The sequence below is a fragment of the Labrus bergylta genome, chromosome 1 (assembly GCF_963930695.1).
Source record: "Labrus bergylta chromosome 1, fLabBer1.1, whole genome shotgun sequence".
Lineage (NCBI taxonomy): Eukaryota > Metazoa > Chordata > Actinopteri > Labriformes > Labridae > Labrus > Labrus bergylta.
This window is the reverse complement of record NC_089195.1, coordinates 21,072,981-21,100,929: the sequence shown is the minus strand read 5'-3', so window position 1 is coordinate 21,100,929 and position 27,949 is coordinate 21,072,981. Positions and strand designations below refer to the sequence as shown.

Below are 27,949 nucleotides of genomic sequence, written 5' to 3'. Positions count from 1 at the left end.
ACATTCTTTTTTGTGATCATTTTTTGTGGGTCTGGACTTTATGACACACTTTGGCTCAGATTGCAACCAAACATCAACATGGCTTTAGGTTGAAACTAGCTAGCTTCAACTTCAGTGTGGACTCTGTAACCTAACTTAAGTGAACTTGTGTCGCAGATTTAGCTGGTTTTAAAGACAGTTTATTTTAGCGTTATGAGTTATGAGTGGGGTAGAAAAAAGCAAAGTATTCTAAATTTTAAGCAACAATGTTAAACTTTCTGAACATGTATCAACTGAAAGACGAAGCATTGTTTGCAATGTGTGGGACATTTTATATACATTTATTATGGATCTTTTTCTACTTAGTTACTTTATTGGTTAAACTCTGTGCACATTATTTATTCAATATAATGTTAAGTTGTTACTATAATACCTTAAACGTGTGTGTGTGTGTGTGTGTGTGTGTGTGTGTGTGTGTGTGTGTGTGTGTGTGTGTGTGTGTGTGTGTGTGTGTGTGTGTGTGTGTGTGTGTGTGTGTGTGTGTGTGTGTGTGTGTGTGTGTGTGTGTGTGTGTGTGTGTGTGTGTGTGTGTGTGTGTGTGTGTGTGTGTGTGTGTGTGTGTGTGGCATTTTTTTCAGTCACTGGGACATTCGAGATATTTGAATGTAGTCGTGAGTAATTATGGGAACAGAAAGTCGAGATCGATAAGTAAAAGCTGCATCACCTCTGCAGTACACGGTGCTGCAGCCGAGGTACACGGCGCTGCAGCTGCAGCACTGCAATGATCCTAATAATGAAAAACACTACAACCATAAAGATGGCTCATTGCACTGAAGTAATGCTGAATGTACACTTACCCTACCTGTCATGGTTGGCTGACTTGTCATATTGCTTACATGTCAAACATAAAGGCTCAATAGATGCTTGTACTGTAAATCCACTCTTGTTGATTTCATCAGAATCAGATTTATTGGCCAGCTGTGTTTACACACACACGCAATGAATTTCATAGATACACTTGGTACATTGACAGAACTATTTTTTAAACATAAACTAGTTGATAGGCTCTTTTTGTAACTCAAAGGACTGAAAAAACAAAATGCCTCCTGAAGCAATTAAATAGAAACCTATGACAAAGTAGCAATGACTTCTGACATGTATATCATACGGCCTCTCAAACTACACTTGTGTTTGGTCTGACATATCGGTAATTAAGTATCAAGGGTTACATCCATCCATCATCCATCCATTATCTATACCACTAATCATTAACTACTAAATTGGCTCTAAGGTATGTATAGTCATTGTATTTAAGTTTACTTAAGCCAGCCCATACTAGGTTAAGGGCTTCAACTAGTCTGTACAAGACCAGATGAGCTGATTGGTCTGTTGATTGGACCATGAACATTTGTTTGTCCAGATAAAGCATCTCTTTCCATTGCAATGTCCGCTGGTGTTTGTATTGACGTTTGTCTTCAGGGAGTAGAGTGACTGAAGCCCTGCAGATCAGGCTGACCTGCTGCCCTGTGACTCTCTAACCACCAGGGATCAATGAGCTCTGTGCTGTGAGCTCGGCTGAGGCTCTACAGCTACGTCTGGCTGGTTAAAGCTGATTGATCATGATTGGACATCAGCCAGCTTAGTGACTCTTGATGTGAGTAGTAGCTCTGTGTGTCTGAGTGAAAAGGGATTTGTGGAAGTCGCTGTGTGTTTGTGTGTTACGGATTGAAAGTTTACTGGAACACAACAGCTACAAGCAGTGAGAAAGCTGTGTATCATTCAGTGACGCTGCCTAAACTGTAAGACATATCAGCTTGATTAATAGAATGACAAAATGCATGTAACATTGATCTACTGAACTGATGATTCATTCACATTTTAATTCAATTCAAATAACTATATTTATCTGTTTGGGAATTCATTTCTGTAAAAGAATCAGTGCGTGATCTAAAGGTTTATTTTCCACTTCTTGCGTATTTTCTCACTTTTGCTCAGTTAAACTTTGCTTATGTTTAACTTGAAGTCTGATATAATATGGGGGATACAATACACATCAGTGTTTCCCCTACCATTATATTGGGGGGTCAGAGTGGAGAAAGTGAGATTAAGTTCATATGGGCTTCAGCCAGGCTAGCGCTAACCCACTGTTCTTTACGCTAAGCTTTAGAATCTTTTGGCTCCACCTGTGTACATAACACACCGACTTTAGGGTTGTATCGACCCTCTCAAAAAAAGTTGATGTATTCCTCTTTCTGTAGCTACTAAAACAGCCCAGCACAAATTCGAAGTCTCCATAAAATATAGTATACAACATCTTTAAACAGTCGGGTAAAAAAAAAAATATATATATATATATATATATATATATATATATATATATATTTCAATGTGCAACAACTATTAAAGGGAATTGAACAATCCTCACATTTGATAAGCTACTGTAGTGAATGTTTAATGTTTCCGCTTGATATCTTAAAGGTACTAAACACCTACACAGAGAAGATTTCATTTATTTTCTCTGATGTCTGCTTTTGATATATGATGGGAATTACGAGGTGAGAATAAAAACCCAGAGGAGCCAGGACGCTGTCAAGCACAGTCAGTACATGGAGTCGTGAGAGGGCTGATTAGCAGTAAGTGAAAACATGCTGTGGGTGGATGTGACTCCATGGAGATCTTAAATGCTTTCGTGTCTGTCAAGATTGTTGAAAATTAACGTTCTCTTGATCCACATACAGAACTGGTTTACTGATTTATTATTTGTACCCTGATGAACACACTATAAAATCTAACTTTACCATTTCTGAAGCCTTTTACCGTTTTGAAAATACACTATATGGAGATGGTTCCTGCAAAAACTTGAAGCCTCCTCCAGACATTTTTTATTTTTGTAGCCACAAATACCTTCTGTGCTCTGCTTTCTCAGACAGCCTCTGTCATAACAAACCGTGCATGTCACGTTCCAGCCAGGATCAGCATCTTTAATATACCTCCTCCTCACCATGTTGCTGTGAACAGTAGTCAAAACATTCCAATGTCCTGTTTCAATTAAAAGAATTGCACTGAATTAAAGTTTGTACAGTGGTCCAGTAAACATTCTCATTTCAGCATTTTGTTGTTATCTGAAAGCAATGGTGAGTTACTAAAAACACTTGGTAGAAAGTGGAATATTAATGATAGCAAACATTGCAGAGTTGAGTTGCTTTGTTTGTGAACTTTCTCTCCTCCCTTTTCATGGATTCATTCTGTCTGGCTTTTTACATTTACGTAAAGAAACTTTGTTTTTGTTTACTTTGCCTGAGGGAATGAGAGACGCAAAGGTAAAAATAACCCTACCTTCCCTACAGTCTGGTATATTTATAAAAACCTTTATGGCTACAAAGTATTTTCCTAGACTTGCTAAAATAATGTTTTGATTCTGAAACAGACTTGCAGACTTGTACTTGGCCTGGATCACTGTAGTAGTTTTAAGTATACAAATCTCAAAAACTTTGGAAATTTTGTTCAACATTTTTACTTAAAATTTTTTTTTTCTTTACTAACAGTCTTCTCTAATTGTTTCACCGCTGGTTCATACACATTTACATGATCTCAAGATAACTTAGCTTAAAAAATTTTCACACTTAAATGTAATAGAAATCAAGTATATCCTCTGAAAATAACTGAGTAATGACTGTCTACAATCGGTGTAACACCCGAGTCCCACTGTCTGTGATGTTTTCCCGAGTCATATTTTCAGTTTGTTGACATCGCCGGGATGGCAGCTGGCTCCTCCCCTCGCGAATAAAAGTTGTTTAATTGAGGGTCTAGAGAAAAGAACAACAACATACTGTACTCACTGCTTAACTGCGTTTCTAGAGCACGGTCATTTCGGGTAGATTTACATGCAGTGTGAAGATACGAGCATAATAAAGATCGCTAGCATTAGCATGCTAACACAGCAATGCAGCGCAAGTTGTTTTGGTTTCATGCTGGTGCTCAAGGGCGACATCTGCTGGATCAAAAAATCGCATATAAAGCCTTTAAATGATGTCATTGGTTTGGTTGTGTTTAATGTTCAGTATATCGTTTGAGCTTCAAAATGCACAGCTGTAGATTCAAATCTTACATCTGGTCTGTTTTACTTGGTTACATATAATTGACATATCAGATAAAAATTATTGAATTAGTTTCTACACAGAGCCATTTTCTGTGCTCTAAGTGACCCAGTGAAGTGGATGTGGATGTGCATAGAGCAAAAACACATTTAGATAATTACAACAAACATAGTTTGTGGCCTGCCAACAAGATTAAAGCTTTCAAGAAATAAGAAACTATCAGGGGGCATGCATATCTGTGCTATGTTCTGTACATGTGTTCCTGTTTGTAGGATATTGTGTGTGTATATGTGGTAGTGTGTGTACAGCCTAAAAAAAACAGACTGACTGATTCATGCAATTGTGAAACACCAATATTTCTTTTACAAGATTCAGTGAAGAAATTATTTGATCATGATAGGGGCTGTTGTCTCTTTTTGTGTCGGAACAGGATGTCCATTTTACTATCATGAAACTGGATAGTTAAACTCAGGGTCATAAAATAAGTAAAGATGCTGATTTTACATTTTTTTTTATATGCAATACAGAAAAAAGGCATTCAAACTGTTTTATTTGGTAAAAATATCAAATACTTACAGAATGACAAAGAAGAGAAATACAGTAAGTCCCTATAGTGCTCATATGTGTGTGATATAAAGTAAAGGACAATGAATAAATTGGATAGTTTCATGGAAGAAGAATGAACTTTGAGCCTTATTTTGCCAGTTTCATTTGGTCAAAGGTCTTGACTGTTTTGGACAATATATAACATGGAGGAACTTGGGAGGTATCTGTAGCTGACAGGCTTGTGTAGTGCTGTGTTACTGAAGAGGTGAAGATTTTGTTGACCAATGGATGGGCTTCAGGGTGGTTCAGTTTGTTAAGGACTTAGACACAGGGGTCATAGGACATCAGTACTAAATGGATTGGATCAGTTATATACTATCTACATTGTTTGATATGATAATTCAAAAACAACTTATTTGTAATGATCATTGGTGGGAAAGGGCGAGGGATTTCAAAGAAAGTATTGTTCTGGTTTCCAAAGGAGGGTTGATTTGGCTTGTTTTGTGTTATAAATACCAAAAGTCAAGCTCTTCAGATTTGTTACATCATCTCTGTCGTCTTGTTTACCAGCTTCACCACAGTGCACTACAGGCAAGATAGCAACATGCTTGATTAACTTTGGTTTTACACATCATGTTCCTGCATCTGACTGCACTGTAATACATATTTTCATTGTTGCTTTTTGTGATCATTTTCTTGACCATCTTGTATCTTTTACTGTGACTTTGGCAAGCTGTTGTCTCTTACATAATGGAGTCTGCGAAACTGCAATCAAAACAATATGTTAATTTTACATCGTTATGTCATATTTCAATCCTTTTTAGGGAGGAGGTCTAAACTTAAAAAATGTCAACTAGTGTCCCTAAAGAATGATGTCAATGCAGCTTGCTTAAGAGAAAAACAGGTCTTATGTACTCTTTGGGCCTTTCTTGGAAATGGAGATAAAGTTGTTGACATTGAATCAGAGTAAACTTTTTCTTTTAGGTATTTATTTAAAAGGAAAAGTCAAGAATGAAGTACAAAGAGATATGTTGCCATGCTGTTACACCAGGGGCTGAAATTATGAAATAGTTCTGCTCCGATTGGAATATTTGGTGACCCTTTCTTTCAGTCTCCCTCAGACGCCCTGTGGACATGTACACCTTCACTCCTTATCAGTTTCTCCCATCGTGCGTCTGGAACTCTTGCCCTCTCTGAGGTTAAAGAGTAGCCACAGAAGATTTTAACCCCGCCTCCTCCTGCCTTCATTGACCCTCTTATTGGTCCTTGCATTTCCCTTTACACCACACACAGGCCCGTCCCTCCTCCCCTGTCTGTGCTCACCCAGAGCCTCCCTGTCAGTCTGTTTGGATTATTGTAACAGCTCCGGCCTCTGACATGTGCTCTCCTCTCTGCCTGCTGCACAAACCACTGTGAATATCAGAGACGGGAAGGATTAAGTGACGGGGGGGGCAGCATTTGTTTTTAACCGAAGAGAGAAGATAGGGGAAACAGCAGCCATGGAACTGAAGTAAGTGGGATGTTTAGAATTCAAAAAAGGAGAGGAGGAATGGAAAGAGTGGGTTAATGATGGAAGAAAAAACAAAAAAAGTCATGATGAAAAGGAAGAACACAAACACTCTAAATAATGCTTTAGGAAAGTCTCCATTCAGAATATGATGTACCGGTAATTAAAGTGGTTGTGTGTCTGTTTGTGTTGTTTGGCTTCTAGACCAGGAAAGATGATGATTAAAAGATGCCTCTGTAAATCCAGGATATTAAACTGGAAGTTTTGTGAGCCAACACTATGAATACATGTTCCAGCTCCAGTTCAATATTAAGTGGTTTATATCGCAAACATTCATATTGTTTACTCTCAACGTACGTGCTTCAAGGTGCTTTCTGTGCTGGAGTTTAATGAACTGTACGCACGCAAGAAAATGTGACTTTCCTCTCATTTCCTCCTTCCTGTCTGTCATGCTCAGTGACTTCAGCTCATCTGTTTAAAACTGTTTTTGTATTCTGTATCTTTATGAAAAAGTCATGTCACGTTAATAATGTGACTCAAAGATTGCCTGCAATGGCTTTAAATTCTGTCTTTCTTCAGACCCTCGATTTGGTCACCTATTTAATTTATGGTTCAATTTATTGACAGATTTAAGTGTTTGTATGTCTTCTATTTAAGAAGGTTCAAATCCACAGAGAATAAACTAACAACACAAAAGTAGTCAATGTATCAGCTGCTGATGTAATGAAATAAGAAATCTTGCAGCATCATTGAAGCTGTTGAGGTAATGAGATGATGCACAAAAAATCACAACACTGACTTTTTTCTGTAATAAGACGAGAACCAATCGGCATCACAGCTCCTCTCAGGATCCGGTTCTAAGTAAAAAAGCAAAGGGACAGCTCGTACCCTAAAAGCTGATCCTCTTTAATGACTGCCAAACATACATTTATAACAAACAACTAACATCAAATTATCTTCTCACTCTGCTGAGAAATGTGCTTATTTTCTCCCTGACAAAGAGTATAGGCCTGCATGAAATGAGAAATAAATATGTGATGTGCAGTGATAACGATGAGTTTAAATGAATTAACTAAGATTCAAAAGTTCATATTAGCTTTGAATTACGATTTTAAGTCATTTTGCTTTTCTTTTTGTTTCACTTCATACCTGTGTGTGAAACATGACCTACTTAAATCCAACATAAATTCAAAAAGCTGGGTTTTTTTCAACAGTAAATTGGCATCTATTAATCTGAGGGTAAAAGATCGCTAGCCTGAGCTACATCTGACTACATCAAAGTGGTTTAAAAACAAAGCCATTATAATTAGGCCTCCACACAACAAGTAAAACAATGTAGTATGTTTATTATGAGTGCTCATATCTGGATAACTATGATATTGAGATGAATTGTACAGTTCTAGCAAAGAGTTATGATAAGAGAACGTAACAGCTCTCACTCTGTCAGGTACAAAATCCCCATTCAGAAGCGTGTTAGCTTAGCCTAGCTAAGCAAAAAAAAAACATGTAGAAACGGGTAGCCTGGCTCTGGCACTCAACAACTGTCCTGTTAAGTATTTATATCTCTTCACATTTCTTTTATCTTTCAGTTACTTAGAGGGGTCTCTGCTGTTTGGTAGCAGGTACTACGCTACCAAACAGTCCACTGAAAAACAGAAATATTTGGTTTCTTTGCTTTGCTTCCTGTACCCCAAAAAAAATAAAAAATAAATAACCTGATAAATACCTTTTTTTTATTTGATAATGTTGGTGTTAAAATGTAATTTGAAGGTACTGGCAGGCAGATTATGTTTCCATTAAGATAGACATAGGCCTGCTGTTTCCCTCTGTTTTTGATATTTGTGCTAAGCTGTGAGTGGTTTGGGTCCAAAATAGTGTATACTCCCATTAAAATAAAAAAAGAATGTTAATCTTTTTGATAAATATCAATTGAAATATATTAAATTTGTGTATGATTTGTTTTAACAGATTGCAGAATTTTGTTTTTACTACTTCTTATTATTTTCTGCTAACTGTAAATGGATGTCAAAACATAGTATGGGAACCTTAAGTGCCATTTAATATCCTTTGTTGCTTTTCAACTGGACAGGAGACCACAATGTTTATCTTCTCTAAATTCTGGTTGACAGATGTGCAGCATGGACAGTTTCCAAAGGCCCAACGTTAGCACATCTGTAGTCTTTAATTTGAGGCCGATAGTTAACATACATGCACTCAGACCAGGCAGAGCTTGGTCTTATCTTGTGGCACCAGAGTGCACGGTTGGCAGATATACTGTATAAAACAGGGTGACACATTGACATGGGTTTCCTTATCCACTCAGAGTACGACCTTTCTATGCAACATTGAAATGTAACCAAACAAACCTATGAGATGGGAAAACAACAGGACAACTACAGGGCTCTCATTAAAGATATATATGCATTTATTTCTCGTGAAAACTGCTACAGCGGATATATAAACTCGTTCACCATTATTATTGGTTTGTAAGAGATGCTGCTGGTTTTTCTGACTTCGAGTGGGAGGGGTGATGTGGGGTGCGGCTTATGTCTCCTTATCTAACATTAAAGGCATGCTAAAGCCCCCGATTCTACTAAAACAGAGAACAGGAGAGCCCTTAATAAATAGTGAAGTATGACATACAATTGTTGGCTTGTTCATTGTAGAAGCACCCGATGAAGAGTTGTGATGACCGTGGAAATAAACCTAATGAACAGATGATTCGGTTTTAGAGTTGAATTTATTTAAACCAAACGACTTTAATTACAAACTGCAACAGTAATTTGACATTGTCAACAAAGTTATAATGATGATGTTGTGTATTTTGTACTCATCAATGTCAACACAGTAAGTGTAGCCTTCACTTTGTTTTCCTCTCGTGATTATGGGGATTTTCAGTGTAATAAACATTTGGAAACTTTTGCCTGAATGAAAGGTAATACAAGTCTTACAGAACTGGGACAAGGCTGCAATTACCCTAGCTTAGCAAAAAAAGATTTGAAATTGGGAGCAACAGCATACGAAGAGAATGCAATGTTTATCTATGGACATTCGATGGCTTTGGCGGTTTATCCAAGAGACAATGGGGATCAACTGTCTTTTCATCCAGTGCAAATCTAAAGATTCCTGTTTGTGGTTTTGAGATAAGTGTATAAATATGGGATAGCTTTCCATTTAATTGGTATAAATCCAGGTTTGGTCGGGGTGTTTTTTTTAAATTTCTTTTCATCCATTTACCTTTCTCAAAAGTCATCACCACATCAATAAAGAAAATTGTCGAAAATATTTGTTTGTGACTAAACTGCTGAACTTCCCATCAGTTTCATCTTAAATCAATGTTAATTAGCTAATTTTAGCTCTCTATTACGGTGATTTGCCTCCAAATTCTACATTGTTGTTTGTACAAATTAAACATATCAGACAGAGACAGCCCCCTCTTGCTTCCAGTTTAAAGTTAAGTTTAAGGTTTAGTTCCTCAGTCTCCTAACCTAATATGTTTTGGTGCAGCTAACATCACAAATCAATAAGCCTACAGTCTGAAATCACACTATTCAATCTGAAATATAACTCCTTTTAAAATGTAAGATAAAGTGACATGTTCACAGGGCCTCTTTTCATGCTGTGTTTCCACACTCGATATAATATAACATTTTATCACCACCTGAAAATAACAAATACCTTTTTATTAAGCCCTTAATAAAGACCTGTATGTTAATATTGGAGGTCAAAACAGGGCCCAGTTTAATTTCTGGATTTCTAGAGGCAGGTTGGAGACTCCACATTCAGATTGCATATCTTTCCTTTCGCTAAGACAAAGTGATTGTAGCAGTATGTTGTTTGCCATAGAAGCTGGTGGCTGTTAGGATGCCATTGTATGAACAAGATTTGCATTATCCAAATTGAAGGCGGCCTCTACAACAACTCATCAAAAATAACCTGTGGAATTGATCACCAGTGTTGTTACTATGGCACGATGTTTTTGTTATCTAGCGTACATTCAAAACATATCGCTGGTGATAATAACATACTGATTTCTCATTGTTTATCATAAACGCATAAAATAATTACAATATTGTCAGTCTTATCTGTTTGATGTCAAACATCTGCACTATAGACTTTTCTGCAATTATGTTTTCATCTTTCATCCATAATGTGATCAGTTCCTCTCTTTCTGGGCCTCACTCCTCTGACTGACTCACAGCTCTCTGAGTTTGGCAGCAGTTGAGATGAGATCACTGGAACAGCCTCAGAGCTGCCAGGAATAAAGAAATGTTTGAAAAAGCTCTGTTCAGATCAACTCGTGTAATTTACAAAATGAAATAGGAGAAAATAATTAAAACAAACTGTTTAGTTAATTTGTTTTAAACTGGTAGATGTAAAATGGCAAAATCTGCAGAGGCAAACACAAGATTAATTTAAATCAAGCTGCTAATGACCGCCTAATTAACTAAATCTTTGAAATTATGTCCAAACATCAATTGGTTTCCACACTTTAAAGATTTAGAAGTCCATTCAATTTATCTCAAACATTTTTTTTTATGTAAGCCCTGTTATAGATGAAAGGAACAACTGAAAAACATTGGAAACCCCCCTCACTGTATTTATATAATCACCACCTGGCATAGGCTTGGAGGGCGTTGTGTGTTTAGTCCTTGAGTGTGAGTGTTTGCTATAGACTGTAAATAATAATGGATAAAGCCTGAGTGATGTCACCCTTTGGTTACTGGAGGGGGCTTTGGAAGCCAGTCGATGGTGGTCAGTCACCATGCTGGAAATGCTGTCTCAATCTAACTTTCAGTCAAATGAACGAGTCAGGCTAAAAGGCTGGTCTTAAGCCTCCTGACAAACAGCAACACCCGTCAGTCAAGTCAGCTACGCCACTTACTGTGACCAACTCTTATCCTTCATACAAAAGTGCTGATCTTTTTTTTTTTTTTTTACCAGCCTGTAAACATGTTAATTTCTGCTGTTTTGAATGGGTGTGTATGTGACTTCCGGTGCTTCTGCCGCCAGCCTCAAGTGGACACTCGACAAACGGGGGTTGTTGCTTGGTGTGTGCATTTCTGTCTGTCTGCAGCTAATCTCGTATAGAATAGTAATACCATCATCATTGTTAATACTGTAAATTTAGTATTTACACTAGAACCCCTAACAGGAAAAAAAAACTATCTGATATGGTAAAGTACGGTAGTAATTATGGCTTCAAACACAATGGAACATGGATTATTTATTATACATCATGTCTACCTTCTCTTGAATCTAACAAAAATGGAATTAAATCAATCCACAGATACTACGGTTCAAAACAAAGCCCTCTGGTTAACCATGCATATTTTATCCCCTTCCTAATCTTGAACACGTGCTTGATGCTAAGCCCACCTTTCTCTCCCCCAATCCCTGTCGACATGCCCCCCCGGGGGTAGATCTGTACTGGATGAAGTACTTTGTTATTATTGCATTTCTTCAAGTAGACTAGTCGGACTTTGATCTTTAACCCACTTCAGAGTTTGTTTATCATCTTTCGAGAGTTCAAAGACATCAAAGAAAATTGTATTTCTGTGTTTTTTTTTTTTTAATGATCCTATACATTCTATGTTTTATTTTTCAAACAATAGACATGGTGCATATAATTAGATTTAAGATGATCGTTGTATTGAATTAAGTTATCAGATTTGTGTATCCAAACTCTGTATAGGGAGGACGAGTCATTTTGTTCCATATTTTTTATCAGTGAGTCAGAGACCGGTTCACACTCATTCACCTGATGGCAGTTTAGTTGATATTGAAGCTATGCGATGTAAGGCACCAGAAGCCATCAAAATTCTTAACTTTGATTGAAGAAAAGTTTAAATTTGGGCGTTGTTATTCACATTCTGACAACAACTTTTACACCCTTGCGGCTGGTTTCATGAATGTAGCAAAGTAGCTAGCTAGCTAAGCAGGCCATGAACCCTCTTATTCTAAAACATTTTCTAAAACGTACTAGCATTGATTGTTTCTCCAACCAGATGAAACAGCTGTGACTGAGTGAAACACCAGACCTGTTTCAGAGACTAGGTAAGCTATTTAACAATCTGGAACAACACTGAAAACAATTAGAATACATTACTTATTTCTATATTCACTGAGGTGTGCAACAAGGGTCTCTTTGAAACAGATAATGAACACCCAGCAACAACCTAGCAAAGTAAAAAAATGAGGCTAATGTAGAAATGCAAAAAACTGCAGTTCCTTGAGTGTCCACTTGCCTCCGGCGGCAAAAATCAAGGAATCCCTGCATTAAAATACCCATTTTAAAAGCAAAGAAAACATATGTGAATCCTACAAAAATCAGGTTTAGTCCCTCGCTCATATCTTTTTGGTGAAAACTGTAAGTGGCTGAATATTTCTACAACTCATCTGTGTCGAGGTTTTTTTTGTATAACTAGCCATGATTGGGATGTGGATATGTTGACTGACAGATGGAAGTGTTGTAGCTGTTTGCCTGGATGCTTAAGACCTGCCTCAACTACACCTCGTAGCCTTTTAGTAGATTGACAAAAAGTTACATAGTCCACATTTTAATCATGGTGACCGCTATCACTCCTCATAATGTCTCTCCAGAAACCCATGATGTTGACCTCGCTGACACTACGTCCATGTTTTATACAGTCTATGACTATCACGCACTATTAGTTAGAGCTTCATCCAGAAGGTCAGGGTTTTATTGCAGGTTCAGGCTTTGCTTACATGATTCAGGATATCTGTTCTTGTAAATGCAGTGTTATAGAGTTTGTATTAACAGACAGAGATGTGCAGTGCAGTAAGATGGTGCACCATTACCCCTGTCCTTTATCTGTTTTTTTTCTGTCATTTCTCAAGAAAGAAAGTAAGCTTCTCTTCATTATTATTTATTATTATTTTGAGATAGTATGAAGGAATTAGAGGTTAATACTTTTTTCAACATTTGACCAACTAATATGTCAAACGTCACAGTAACATAATGAACAGAGTATGTGTTTGTGATGTAATGTTTTCATGCACAGATCTGATTAGAGCACCTCTTTCTGTTATACTTTTCCCCTCAAACCTAATCATCAGTTATCTTCATCTTCGTTCTCTTTTATCTTGTTTTGCCATTGACCTTCCCTTACACCCTTGTTTTTAATGAGTCTCTCACTGCACAGTGAGTCAGCAGTATGCACACACCCACACACACACATACACACACACAGACACACACACACACACAGATTTGTGCTCAGAAAAATCCCTTTGGCTTCAACTTTTTGGCCTGGATTGGACCCATAAGTGCTGTCCCCCTTTTTTTCCTCCCATTTGTTAGATCATCAGCCCTCAGCCAGTCACATACTCCTGATGCTGCACACGCTTGCTGCACTGCAGTGAGCCAGCATTTATTCAGAGAGGGAGAGAACGAGAGAGAGAGAGAGAGAGAAAGAGAGAGGGAGGGAGGGAGAGAGAGAGAGAGGGAGGAGGAGGATGAATGGATGAGACAGACTGAGCCAAAAACAAGAGTGATTGGAGGAGAGGAAGTGATGAGGGAGAGTAAAGGAGAAAGAGGGAGGGAGGGGAAGAGATGATGTAAAAACTGAAATACAATCTGGACAAATCGCCCCTCCTCAACTTGGCTCACGTGTGTGAACACACCCAAAAACACACAGAGGAGCTGTGTGTCGTTCACACACACACACACACACACACACACACACACACACACTCACACACATCCTGTCGTCGGCTCCTGTTTGACTGCTGGCTGATACCTGCAGGGAAGCATCATCTCATTTCCGGGCTGATATGACCTGAAGGCAGGTTTACGGGCAACAAAAAAAAAATCTTCCTACTACGCTCACATGGAGCCAGTGTTTCAGTGTGGGCTCTGGAGTGGATGACGCCTGTTGATCCGCCTCTAGATGCAGCACTAAGTCTATCCTAAAAATAATGCTATCAGCCTTTTTAAATCAATTCTAGACAGTTCTTTATCCTACAGTTCTTCATCATTGTAACTTTTTTTTATTTTGGTTGTCACTGCATGAAGAAAACAAAATTCAAACTTCCTCTTATCCCATTTGATTTCCTCCAATAACATTTCCCTTCCTCGTGTGTGTATACCCCGCTGATTGCGTACGAGGAGACAGCTCAATCCAGCAGGAATTATTCCGCTCAGCTTGTGTGGGTCTGATTATGTAAGAGCTGAGTTTTTTTTTTTGTGTGTGTGTGCGGCTGCTGCGACCTTGTGCACCGTCAGCGCGGGGGCTGCTTCTGTTGTCCTTTTGTGTCTGTCTGTATGGATTCATAATCAGTGACATATTTGAAGCTCTGCTCGTTTGCTTAATCTTCTGTGAGGAGCTGGTAAGTCATTAACATACACCTTAACACTTGAGCATTAGTTAGTGCGTGTCTGTGCTTGCGTGCAGTGTTTACATTGGTTATCATTTAGTGTATTTTGAATGGTGATATTGCTTCTGAAGCTGGTTTTAGCTTACAGGCTTGGACAAATGTTGACTAAGTGGTCGACACTTGCGGGTTTTTCTTTCTGAGTCAGTATTCTGCTGCCATAGTACGTTTCTGTTTCTGTTTCCATTGCAAGACACGCTCTCTAAAGCTGAACTGTTTGGCAACTGAAAGCAAAAAAAAACAAAAAACATCACATGCGAGCCTTGAATTATCTTTGTTCCCAGTCAACTTGACACCTTCAGTACATCATTCTACGAGCAGTTTCTATTCTTAAATCTCTGTTTTAAGGCTCCTAACATCCCCGCATGTTGTGTTACTTGGTCAGCTTTCAGAGCGAGATAGATAGAGGGAGAAGATTGAGGAGGTGCGTTGGAACACATGCAGTGCATGAGTGCACTGTAGAAAGAATCCCAGTCCCGCAGGGTTTCCTCTCAGCAGCAGAGGTGGCCTGTTTCTGTGCTGATCTCCAATGTGAGGGGACAATAAAAGCACTGACACACTTTTTGTGTCTAAGTTAGCTGCCAGATAGCGTTACAGAGGAGTCAGACACGAGGACGCTGTAAGAAGATGTCTCACATAAAACTGGGCAGGGAGGAAGACTACTGCTCAGGTATGAAGAATATGTGGACGTTAGATAGTGGACAGTGTTAGTGTTTATTTCTGTAGGTTCTGATTTCTGTCTCTTGCTGATGAGAGCTGAACATAGTGTGCCCTGCTTTCACTTTATGATGAAATATTAATTAGTTAGAGTGCTCTTTTGAGGGAAACATCCAGCCTCAGCTGCTGCTGCACGTATTCCTGCTCTGTTTTTACTATGGTTAAGAGCCTTGAAGAGGTTACAAAATGTTTTTTTCCTCGCTCTTTTCTGTAATTGTGATGAATAGTTGTTTCTCTCTATGCTTTTAAACACTAGGAATGCACCGATTTTATCACCCAAAACAAACTGATTCTGAAAGCTCAGTTTAGCATATCTGTGGGAAATTGAATGTTTAATCCTGATTTTATATTATCATAAACAAAACCCCACTGAAAGGCCAAAGATCACTGAAACTCTGAATTGATTTTCACATATCCAAAGAAACAGGATGTACTGTATGGGAATCATTCACATCTGGCAGCACCTAAATCCTTTTGATAAGGTCTGTCCTGTACTGATAAACCTGGTGGATCATATGAGTAAATCCATTTAAGATTAATCATATGAAAAGATCTTAGAAGGTAGCATACCTCTTTGGTCGTGGACTGAACCTGCTGAAATCCATCAGAGCTGAATTTGTGCAAAAGTGTAACAAATGTGCAATAATCACAAATGTATTTTAAAAAGCTAATGCATTAATCCGACACCTTGATGGTAAAGCAACTCCTCAAAACTGCTGGACGTGGGCACATGTTGGCATGTTTGGATGTATCATGATTTGGATATCAAACTAAAGATGGCCCCCAATCTCAAAACCTTTGAGAGAAACTTTATGATTTGATCATTTGCTCCTGATCTGTGGATATTCTACCTCTTAATATTACAACTGTTCTGTCCTTTGAAAGTTTTAAATACCTTTTTGTTGGCTATTAATTCCAGTTGAGTTTGACACACTGGAGTTTTTTAAACTATATGCTCTTATTTATATATAAATGTTCATTTTCATCATCTACATCTTTTGATTTGGCATCGTGTTGTTATGTTACAGCACTTTGGTCGACTGTTGTTGTTTTAAACGGGCTTCATAGATAAACTCTGACTTTACTTTAGTGTTTTCATCCAAATTTCACTTTTGCAAACATCTGCTGTTGAAGCAATGACCTCATCTACAACCTCTCAGCTGTTGTATGTGGTCAGGGCTTTTGGTATGTTGACTTAAGGAAATTATTATCATATTTAAATGAGTTTTTTTTTATTACCAAAAGAAAAACATCTAGCAGATTTTTTTTTTTTTTTTTTATCTGTTTGGCCTATACTCAGTAAGGGTGTTTCTTACTTTGTTTGTATGGTTTTCAGACAAAGCCTTTAACAACAGGAGCTTCTTAATGTGTCTGTTTGTTTCCTCTCTCACTAAGAGGATAGAAAGAAGGAAAGACACTTTGCTTTGACCTTTGATCTTTACAAACCACACATCTCCACTCCTCTCCATGGTTCTCAGCTGTGTGTTTGATCACACACCGTGTATTTTTGTTTTGCTATGACCTGACTCATCTCGTCCTCCCTCTGTTCCCCTCTGCAGGGTGCAGGGTAAGAGGAAGAGGGACTCGTATGTCAGAGTTTTAGGATGGCCAGTGAAGGCTCAACTCTTCCCAGCCCAGTGGTCCGTCAGATCGACAAGCAGTTCCTGATCTGCAGCATATGTCTGGACCGCTACGAGAACCCCAAAGTCCTGCCCTGCCTACACACCTTCTGTGAGAGGTGAGTGGAGTTACAATGTTGTTCTTGTATAGGGATGATTAGCCAATCCTGCATTTTATTTTGTAAATCAGACAGACATGAGAAAAAGTTCTGGAGTTTCAATATGCAAATGAATAATGGAAAAATAGACAAGTACTACTGTGAGTTTACTGCATAATAATTAGAGATGTAGTTGTGTTCAGATATTTAACTTGAGAGAAAATATCAATATCACACTGCAACAATTGTCATCTACAAATAAAAGTTGTACATTTCAGAATATCTGAGAATCGAATCTGAAAAACTCCTTTTGATACAAAAACGTAGCAAATAGAAAAGCACTCGTTATGTAGAAAAATGGTTCCTGCCAGTGCTTTACTGTAATATATACATATATCAGGGTTAGGGATCAATAGTTTTTATCATATTTTATTTCATTAAAGCTTTATTTTACCAGGAATATTTCCTTTGAAATACAAAATCTCTTGTACATGGGCATCCTGGCCCAGACAGCAGGATACAGAATGTCACATTAAAGAATAAACAACAGACAAAGAAGAAATGACACCACTGCATGAGCAACGGGAAACCTTCCATGCTAATAAAATAAAAATATTACCATTGCTTTTTATTCATATGCTGCACTTTATTTTGGGATTTGCTCAAGTTGACGATGAGTAACTAAACAATGTTATCTACAGCATCACATCACATATCTCTGGAAGGTCCACTTTTTATGAGCCTTGTTAAACAACTTTGTGAAAATGTGGATCAAGAAGTAGGACAATTCTCTAAGCCTGTAAGGGAACACTTAATCCTTCTGTTAATGAGACACAGACATTCAAAATGTCCCAATATGGAGATCTCAAGTAGTTTTGAAAAGACAGAAAGGCTGTGAACAATTGTAACCTGATAACTATCGTATCTGACGAGTGGAAGTGAGTAACTTCTTTCCCTCTTTCCCAAGAGCAGGACTTAGTTTTAAAAGATGGAAAGTAAATGCATTTGGTTACATTTCCCACTGAGATCCAGGAGTAGTAATATCTGGATCTTGTAATGAGTGTGAGTTTTGTATGTTGGTGTCATCCTCCCGGACAGTCCGCCTTTGTTCCGGACACAAAGAGAAAGTGTGGACTGTGCCTGTCTGTCCCCTCGCTCTGGTTGCTTCTGGAGGGTCATTATTCGGATACATTGAACAGTGGAGCTGTTTCGACTTTTATTACAGTCATTTCTCTCTTACATGTTACAGAGGTGGACATGCATCCACACATATTATTTACTTTGTTCTCCTGTGATAACGAGTACTTTCCAGTTGTTTCCTGGAGATCTCAAGCGGTTTATGACCTTCCTCTCCCACGAATGCACCCGTGTATCACTGTTATGATATTTTCAAGATTCAAGATTTTTTATTTGTCACATGCTCATACAGATGTGCAGTGAAATGTAAAGTCTGACATATTGAACACCTCTATACCAGTGACTGTACTTTAAGATTGACAGCACATTCCCACAACTCTTGTTTACAAAAGAAAAGCCGAAAATACCCCCAGCACATGTCTAATCACTAACAATCCAAACCATAACCCTGTAATAGATTTGTGAAGCTTGATTTATTTTCTATGTTAAGAAACTTCCCGGTTTAAGAAAATCTTGTGGTATTCACAGTCATAACTGCATATCTGTCTGTGAATCTCTCTGTTTAAAGATAACGAAGTCCCCTGTCTTTCCTGTTCCATCTACCACACCACCTACGTCTCCTTGCAGACTCTCCGTCTGTGATCCGTCTGATTACAGGCTGCTCCCACTCGCAGTGTTCAGTTCACTCAGTGTTCCTGCTGCTCTCCTCCTCCAGGTGCCTTCAGAATTACATCCCGGCCCACAGCCTCACACTGTCCTGCCCCGTGTGCCGCCAGACCTCCATCCTGCCGGAGAAAGGTGTGGCGGCGTTGCAGAATAACTTCTTCATCACCAACCTGATGGACGTGCTGCAGCGGGCGCCGGACAGCTGCAGCCAGGAGGCCGCCGCCCTCAACAACATCACAACTGTGGCTGCAGGACAACTGCTGTCCTGCCCCAACCATGGAGGCAACGTAAGAGACTCACGCACTTTTTCTGCCCTTACATTTGACCTCCTCCCTCTCACTCACATGAATACACATAACAATTTGTTACCTCATTTAACCTGAAGATGCTCAACAAATGTGACATAAAAAACTGGTATGTCTAATAAATTCAGAGATTTTCAAGGAAAGTATATGATAGCTGGTCCTTAACATAAACGTTTGACCCATAAGCCACCAAATTCAAACATTCAGTTTCCTCTAATTAGTTACACAAGCAATGCGGTGATAATCGTTCTTAATCATTGCTCCAAGTGCGATGAAAAAAGATAACAAACAGCTCAGATGTCAAGGTCATTGGTAGTAACTTAAAACTTTAAAGTGATGTGATAGTTCGCTATAAGACTAACTTTTACTGTTTTTGAAAAGCTTTTATCAACCAATATAGACCAATATAGAAGATTGATAATAATTATTTATTTTTTCTAATTGTGGGATTAAAGTAAGAAATATTGGGGGATAGCTCCACAATATGCAAAAGAGACAATTAGGACATATACAGACAAAGGCAAAAATGATATTTGTATGTACCATGTTCTACCTATTGCTTCTATCCCTTCTGTTTTAGATTGTTTTTAATGGGAGTAAGTTCTGTTTATCCATGTCTTAACTCCTTATTCAAATACTGTAAAAACTGTATTTGGGCATTTGTAATGCATTTCAAATTTCACGCTAAAAAATAATTTTAAGTTTAACGGAAATGGTTTGAAATTTATACAGTGTAGGAGTCTTCAACTAGCTAGCTGAATGTGTACCAAATCTCATAGCAATCCAAAAGTCTAAACCAAAAGTTAACGTGCTCATGGTGTTAGACGAAAACTCAGTGTTACATTCTCTTGGGAATATAAAAAGCTGTCCTGTATTTCTTGGCATCCCATCAGTTATTGTCCAGTAGATATTTCAGTCCGCCCAAAAATTGATCCAAATGTGGCTACAAGAGTTTGTATGTAACCCCCACCCTATATTTGAGTCTAATCTTGAGGTCTTTCCTGCTGCTTAGGTCATGGAGTTTTACTGTCCTCCATGTGAGACGGCCATGTGTCAGGAGTGTACGAGCGGAGAACACGGAGAACACCCAACTGTGCCTCTGAAAGATGTAGTGGAACAACACAAGGCCTCATTACAGGACCAGCTCGATGCTGTTAAGAAGAGGTGTGCATATTAGTCCTTGATAGCAGCGTTAATGGGAAACACAATCCTACTTGATATGTGTACTCTGTCATTTGACTCTGTACTCCCTACATAAAAAATGTTCTGCTCGTTTCTTATTTTTCCTCTCTTGCTCCTAGGTTGCCAGAGATCGACTCAGCGTTGCAGACGCTGTCAGAGATCCTGCAGCAGCTGACCAATCAAAAGAGCTCCATTGAGGATGGCATCCACACAACCTTTGATGAGCTGCAGAAGACTCTCAATGTGCGCAAGAGTGTTTTACTCATGGAGCTGGAAGTCAACTATGGCCTCAAGCAGAAGGTAAACTAAAATCATCTGGAAAAAAAAATCTGATCTACTCTGAAACACATGCAGAGGTAATCAGTGATGAATCAGACATACAGGAAGAGACATTTAAGAGTTTTTAGGATTGTGGCAATCCAAATTGTTTCCAGTATTCATTTCTTTTCTACTTTCAAAGCTGCAGAGTAGAACTAATTTTCTCCAGACAGTGAATAATTTATAATGTTTATAAACGGTTTTCTGAAGAATTTGAACCACATCATGAACACTGTGAAATTCTTACTTTGGAATTTCGATTGATTCTAAACAATTGATTTAGATTTTTCCAGCAGTAATCCCTGCACTAAAAGGAGTTTGTGGATGTGGATAGGGTTTTTCCATATTTTAAGTCATGTTTCTTAGCTTTTTTTCCCCTTGAATGCTGCCTTAAGTAAGTTGTTGAGTTTTCATTTTGGTTAAAGCACTTTGTAACACTTATAACTTTTATTGTGGCTGTATTACCCAGAAGCTTTGATGCACAGTTATTCATGTTTGCCACTGCCCCCTAGTGGGGTTTTTGGGTACTGAAAGTGTACCACAACAGGGGTTATAGTTCAAATGTTTTTTTTATTTTCAATTTAAAAATGCAGACACATTTTTTTCATATATGTTTTTATGCTTAACAGTTTGTTTACTTGCATGATGGTGCAGAAGGCAGATTTTTTCTGTATAGGAAATTGAAATACAATGGACATGTTTTGTTATGAGCTGTATACTTAGAGGTTTGAGTGGACACAGGATAGTTCTAGGTTTAACATTGACAAAATTCAAACAGCTCGTAAAAAGAGTTTTTGGAATCACAAGAAATCAAATAAGAAATTCAATGAACAAAACATTTACTGAATAGCAGTCACAGGCCACTCATCAGGCTGTTTTTGCTGATCTATGTGTCAGAGGACTCAGATGGTCTGATAGGCGATTAACAAGGCATGGGGGCTGGTGCACCACCCAAATCCAGACAACCAATCATACAGTCTGGTTCTCAGTGATTGCCACCCCCTCAGGGATCTGCGTCACTGATGATTAACAATTCAGTGGCTGGTGTGCCATCAAAACTGGGGGGGGGGGGAGAATATGTTGTTCAGCTGTGTTGTGGCTTGAAGCTAGATGGAGCCAGTGCTTTACATATACAGTTAGGATGATTTGGGTGTGTCATGTGCAGTGAGGGAGCAGAACACAGCTTTGCTCTTCTTCATGCGGCAAACACTCAATCCTCTATTTACTCCGGAGCTAGAGCTCTGCTTTTACAGTTTCTCAGGACAGTCTCTTAAGTTTTCAGACCTTAAAGTGGAAGTCGCTTTGAGGACTTACTTGACTCCAGTTTGACATTAATGTCTACATGGCCTCTCTTGCTGCTGTTGTAGAAGAAGAGGAGTGTGATGGCGAGATTGGGGTGAGTCTGTCCGGGTTCTTTTATCAGGATGAAATAGTGAAGTAATTAGCAACAAAGGACTTCTTTATAGCTCTTAAATTATAGCATACGAACAGATGTCATGATCTAAATGGGACTTTTGTTAGCTTATTATGAGCACTAGCTGCAACACTTTCTACTGCGATCATTTACATTTATAAATAATGAAAGACACATGATGAATAAAGCATGAATCTTTGAAAGATGTTTCATGAAGTCATGTATTTCACCAATGAGAAGAAAAAAGTGATTTTTAAAAATCGTATTTTTATGCGACTATTTTAAATAGAGTAATGTGTAAAGGAAATTGAAGACCTGCATGTTATCAGTCTCTGAAAGAACAGCAGTACCTGTTCTCATAGAGATATGAAGCTGTTTTTATCAAGTTGCTGGTCAAATAAAACGGTCTTAGTTTAAGTCACATCTGCAGACTAGAAGGAGCTGAAGTTTTGCTTTGTGTAGATTTCTTTTTAGATGTTTACATGTAGGATCAAGGATAGAGGTCCCCTAATAATAAAACATTTAAAAAATGATTCTGTTAAAAAAGTTTTTTTCTGACCTGCCAACATCACTACAGATGTCTCTGTTCAACCGAGCGTTATGTCAGTGACTGTGAAAGTAACTTCAGGGAATCTGTGTGTGAGGACTTCTCCTGTTGTTTGCCTATTATAATTTAATGAAATATATCACCACATGATGTTTCAGGCCTTAGGCCTTTATCAGACAGTGACTGAAACATCATGTGGTGATATATTTCATTAAATGCAGTTTGGAGCAGCTTCCTGGGCCAACCTGGGCTTTTAAACTCGCACGATCATGACAATACTGTGGGGTCGCTAGATGATTAAATACACACACACACACACACACACACACACACACACACACACACACACACACACACACACACACACACACACACACACACACACACACACACAGTGATCCAAATAATATTATTGCACTTTCGCATTGGCTTCACTTTAATTTACAATCTATTATTTCAAGCTTAAAGCCTGGGAAACACTTGTCTACCTAACAACAGAATAACTCTGCTGCCCCCTGGTGTTTGTTTTTGCAGGTGCTCCAGGCCCAGCTGGACAGCCTGCTGCAGGGTCAGGACGGCATCAACAGCAGCTGTAACTTCACGGAGCAGGCTCTGAGCCACGGCAGCGAGGCCGAGGTGCTGCTGGTAAAGAAACAGATGAGTGAACGTCTCATGGAGCTCGCTAGCCAGGAGCTTCCTCTGCAGCCCGGAGAGAACGACCAGCTGGACTTCAACGTGGAGACGGAGGGACTCAAAAAGTCCATCCACAACCTGGGCACTATTGTGACAACTAACGCCGTGGCCTCTGAGACTATAGCTACAGGTGAAGGGCTGCGACATTGTGTGGTAGGAGTACCCACCTCCATCACCATAACCACTAAAGACAAAGACAGAGAGCTGTGCAAGATGGGAAACGCAGTCATCAGGGCGGAAATCTCTTCACCTGACGGGAGCAAAGGTGAAGGAGAGATTCTGGACAATAAGAATGGCACTTATGAGTTTCTGTTCACTGCACCAAAAGAGGGGACTTTTCATTTATCACTGCGGTTATACGACCAACATATCAAAGGAAGCCCCTTTAAGGTGAAGGCCACCAAGTCCATAGATGTGTCCCCGACTTCAGACGGCATGAAGAAGAGGCTGAAGTCTCCAGGAAGTGGTCACATCAAGCAGAAGGCCATAAAGAGGCCAGCCAGTATGTACAGCAGTGGGAGGAGGAAAGAGAACCCCATCGAGGACGACCTCATATTCAGGATCGGTAGGAAAACAGAGAATTTGTAACAAGGTCTTGATATCAAACCTGTAGTTGCTGTTTGTTTGTTTTATACCAGCCAAATGTTACTGTAGCACATGAAATATTAAATCAGATATATGATACAGTCTCTGATTTAAATGTAAGATGAGAGGAGATTGCATCATCCGTCTACTAATATGTATATATTTTCCAGGGACAAAAGGCCGAAACAAAGGAGAGTTCACAAACCTGCAGGGAGTGGCTGCCTCCGCTTTGGGAAAGGTTCTGATAGCAGACAGCAACAACCAGTGCGTCCAGGTAAAAACAACATCCTGTGCTCTCAGCAGCCAGATATAGCAGAAGTCAGTGACCTGTTTAATAAGTCATTGGTGAAGCACTCTTTCCTTGAACAATGCTGCCTCTGCACTTCACCGTCTCTTTCTGTTCAGTGCGTGTTTTGGACATTTGTTGAGTCGAACTTCTTGAGATCACACGGAACCGTCTTTAAAAAGAGCTTTCCTTGGATGTGTTTTTGTGCTACAGATTTTCTCAAACGATGGTTTGTTCAAAAGCCGGTTCGGGGTCCGAGGCAGAACACCGGGTCAACTGCAGCGGCCAACGGGTGTGGCCGTCCACCCAAACGGTGACATCATCATCGCTGACTACGATAACAAATGGGTCAGCATCTTCTCAAGTGAAGGCAAGTTTAAGGTGAGTCAGGTGATTTAGGCTGCTTCTGTAAATACATCGACATGGTATACTATCCCTAAAGAGATTTAAACATGGTATTCAAAGTAAATGTTATTTATTTTTGGTTTTGTAGCCTGAACATTCTCCATTCCAATTTTCTAAACTCATGCACATTTACTGAGTGTTCAGGGATTTCTCATATCTAAGAAGCTTAAGGGAGCATGTTTGACATATTTGCCTAAAAAATTACCAGAACAATTAACCACATGTTTTGAAGTAATGTTTTCCCCCCTTTTTAGATGTGTTGACAGAAATTGCCCTGCTGTCTTTTTACTTTCCATTTAAAACAGTTAAATGTCAGTACAGTGATAAAATGTGACAGTATTTTTTCCCTTTAGAACAAGATCGGCTCGGGGAAGCTGATGGGTCCTAAAGGTGTGTCAGTGGACAAAAACGGACACGTCATCGTGGTGGACAACAAGGCCTGTTGCGTCTTCATCTTTCAGGTCAACGGCAAGCTTGTCACCAAATTTGGTAATCGTGGCAACGGCGACAGGCAGTTTGCAGGTACACTCAATGGTAATATGTGCACTGCCCCCTACCGTCTCTCTCTCTCTCTCTCTCTCGCTCTCTCTCTACAACCAGATCACACCTGCATGTGGAATGAAGACGAATGCCAAACCAGGAACCCAAAGTCCTTAAAAACCTTTAGAATAAGAGATAAGAACCATTTAGGGCATACATTTGATGCTTGTTTAATTCTCCATGGATTAAATTTTGAATTCATAAAACACTAGCTCCTCTGTCCTTATAAACAGCATGTTGTACAGCATCATAAGATACCAATATTCTAGTTCACTCACATTTTTTCTGTTATTTGTTGCAGTAGTATTTGTATTATTGTGCATGTTCTTTAAAATCACCCTCCATGAGGTCAACGAGAGTCTTTGTTGTCACTTTGTTTTATTCAGGTCCTCACTTTGCTGCTGTCAACAACAACAATGAAATCATAGTGACAGATTTCCACAACCACTCAGTCAAAGTAAGTGCAGTAAAGGAACAACGGAATCTGTGCATCACAGGTGTACAGAGTCTCTGATAAGCAGCTTTTAATTAACTAAACCATGTTTAAGTTGATGTAATACTTTACATGTTGTGTTTATTGTTTCGTCTGTTTGTTGTAACTCAAATGAATGTCTCCCTTTTTCTACCACGTTGATACTGAAATCCCAGGTGTTCAACACAGAAGGGGAATTCCTGCTGAAGTTTGGTTCTAACGGTGAGGGTAACGGGCAGTTCAACGCTCCCACAGGAGTGGCAGTGGATGTCAATGGAAACATCATAGTGGCAGACTGGGGCAACAGCAGGATACAGGTCAGTGTCAATAGGTCTGAAATAATAAAAAAGACAAGGTCGACTCTTCCACCTGCTGGTTTTATAGTCTGGATTTCAGGGTGTGTCTTTGTGGCAAAATTATTTTAACATATAAAGATGTCATTCTGATTGAGAGCTAAATTATAATTGAGCCACAGAAGTTATTCACATGGCCTCGTCATGCTAAACTCAGTGATATTGACGCATAATTTGCAGACATGCTCATTAATATAAAGTGTTAATGATGAGCGAGGCAAAGCATCTGCTGGTTTTCTCCTTTTATGCAAATATAAACACAACAATACTTTGGTGTTTCTCCCTCTCTCTCTTTCAGGTGTTTGATGGCAGCGGTTCATTCCTGTCCTACATCAACACCTCAGCAGACCCGCTGTATGGCCCGCAGGGACTGGCTCTGACCTCGGACGGACACGTTGTGGTTGCAGATTCTGGCAACCACTGCTTCAAAGTTTACCGCTACCTGCAGTAGCCCATCTTACTCAGTGTACAGTGTATATATCTACTCACATGGACTTGTTAGTGTCGGGCGACCGGCAAATTTGCTCTCATCCGCTCACCCGTTTCTTCCTTGTTGTCGTCGTGCCATCTGTCTGACTGTTCTCCATGTGTTTGTCCGTGGCATCACCTCTGACACTGGACAAACAAGAGAGAGTTATTTGTGGTTTGAATAAAACAAGAGGATCTCTGACTTTCACAGACAGCTGATGCTGATTGGTGCTTTGAGGAGACACTCGTTACTTTCCTTAAGTTTCATCTTAACTACACAGTTTCTAAGAATCATACTTCAACAATTGTACATATGTTTGACTTTAGATGTGTTGTGGGATGGGTGTAAAGATGGAACTTGTTCATTAAAATACAGGTATGACACTGTGTTACATGAGACTGATATTAAAGTAAAGAAGCAACTTAGTCACATCAATGATGAAGGAAATCAATTTCTATTTCCAGTAACTGCAGCTTTTAAGAGTTTTCACATTAAGCCTGTTCACGTTGAAATAACACTGTAGGTAGCAGGGTAACATAAGGCATGATTATGCATCTCTGTGCATGCTGTTTACACTTATATACACCAGAAAAGCTAGTGTCCACTATAAAAATCTACTTCTGGCTGATAAGAAACAACAGCATTAGAGCATAAGAAACTTTGAATCAACGCACTTATTTGAATAATACTTCTACCTGTATGTGGAAAAAATAACTATTGGATGTTATATGTCATCACTGAAAAGTAGCCAACAGGTGTTTATTAAAGTGTGCTGATAACTTCTGCTTAATTGGTTTTACAAATAACACATAATGTGATTGTGTGTGTTTGTGGTGATCAACTGATGTACCAAACAAAAGCCATTCGATACGTTGACTTACAATCTGCAGTGTGTGTTTCTGTGAATGTATGAAGTGTGTTTGGGTGTTATGTGAATGAAGCCTCTTAATTTACAATCTGCTGTGATTACTGTGCAACCATCCTAGAATTTAAATAATGAGCTGCAATGCTTTTCTTCTGTGGAGCAGAACTGTCATCAACGTCACTCCACTATGTGCACCTTTCCTTAAATAAAAGAATCTGTAGAACTACTAACTTAAAAAAGAGAATAGTCTATTTTAAAGTAAACTGATGCAACTGTATCTCATTAGTTGAGCTGCGTGTTTAAAAAAAAAAAAAAAAAAAAATGCACAATAGGGAGCCTTGGTCCAAACATGTTTGTCTTCAAGCACACAGTTTTCATTCCTGGTTATAATGAATTGGATCATACATTTTCTACACAGTTCTGTTAAATTATTTGTTTTTAATTGTGTTGCTTATATTTGTAATGCCAAATGGAATTAAAGTGCCCATAGAAAAGAAAAAAAAATTGGTTTCATCGTATTTGTATTTTAACTACTGTATGTTAGAATATAGTGATTTATTTGAGTTATTCACTACAGAGCTGCTTGAAACACTGTTATAATGGTATTTACTTGTTTATTTTAGTGTAGAATAACATAATTAATAAATTGGCTAATGTGTGGTATTAATCCATGAAATGATAATGAGTGTTTTCTAAATGAATTGATGTTCCTGACATACAGAATGGATTGGTTAGTCATTGTATGTGTACCT

The 27,949-nt window shown here is 38.8% G+C and overlaps 1 protein-coding gene across 6 annotated transcripts in view; it reads left to right on the top strand.

Annotated features, from left to right (window-relative positions):
• trim2a (tripartite motif containing 2a) overlaps positions 1–27,864 on the top strand; it is a 29,068-nt gene extending 1,204 nt beyond the window's left edge. For 2 of the 6 annotated variants that reach the window (XM_020639687.3, XM_020639683.3), the window contains exons 2-12: positions 16,803–16,981; positions 18,813–19,050; positions 20,081–20,232; positions 20,370–20,550; positions 23,064–23,787; positions 23,978–24,081; positions 24,307–24,474; positions 24,852–25,032; positions 25,425–25,495; positions 25,687–25,827; positions 26,162–27,864. In XM_020639687.3, the coding sequence (XP_020495343.1) occupies positions 16,848–16,981; positions 18,813–19,050; positions 20,081–20,232; positions 20,370–20,550; positions 23,064–23,787; positions 23,978–24,081; positions 24,307–24,474; positions 24,852–25,032; positions 25,425–25,495; positions 25,687–25,827; positions 26,162–26,314 (2,247 nt within the window). In that variant the 5' untranslated portion in view covers positions 16,803–16,847 and the 3' untranslated portion in view covers positions 26,315–27,864. Of the gene's footprint in view, positions 1–5,951; positions 6,133–14,334; positions 14,482–15,068; positions 15,197–16,802; positions 16,982–18,812; positions 19,051–20,080; positions 20,233–20,369; positions 20,551–23,063; positions 23,788–23,977; positions 24,082–24,306; positions 24,475–24,851; positions 25,033–25,424; positions 25,496–25,686; positions 25,828–26,161 lie in introns of those variants that run through there. The other 4 variants (XM_020639681.3, XM_020639689.3, XM_020639684.3 and 1 more) reach the window with 4 other exon arrangements.
• The last annotated feature ends 85 nt before the right edge of the window (positions 27,865–27,949 follow it).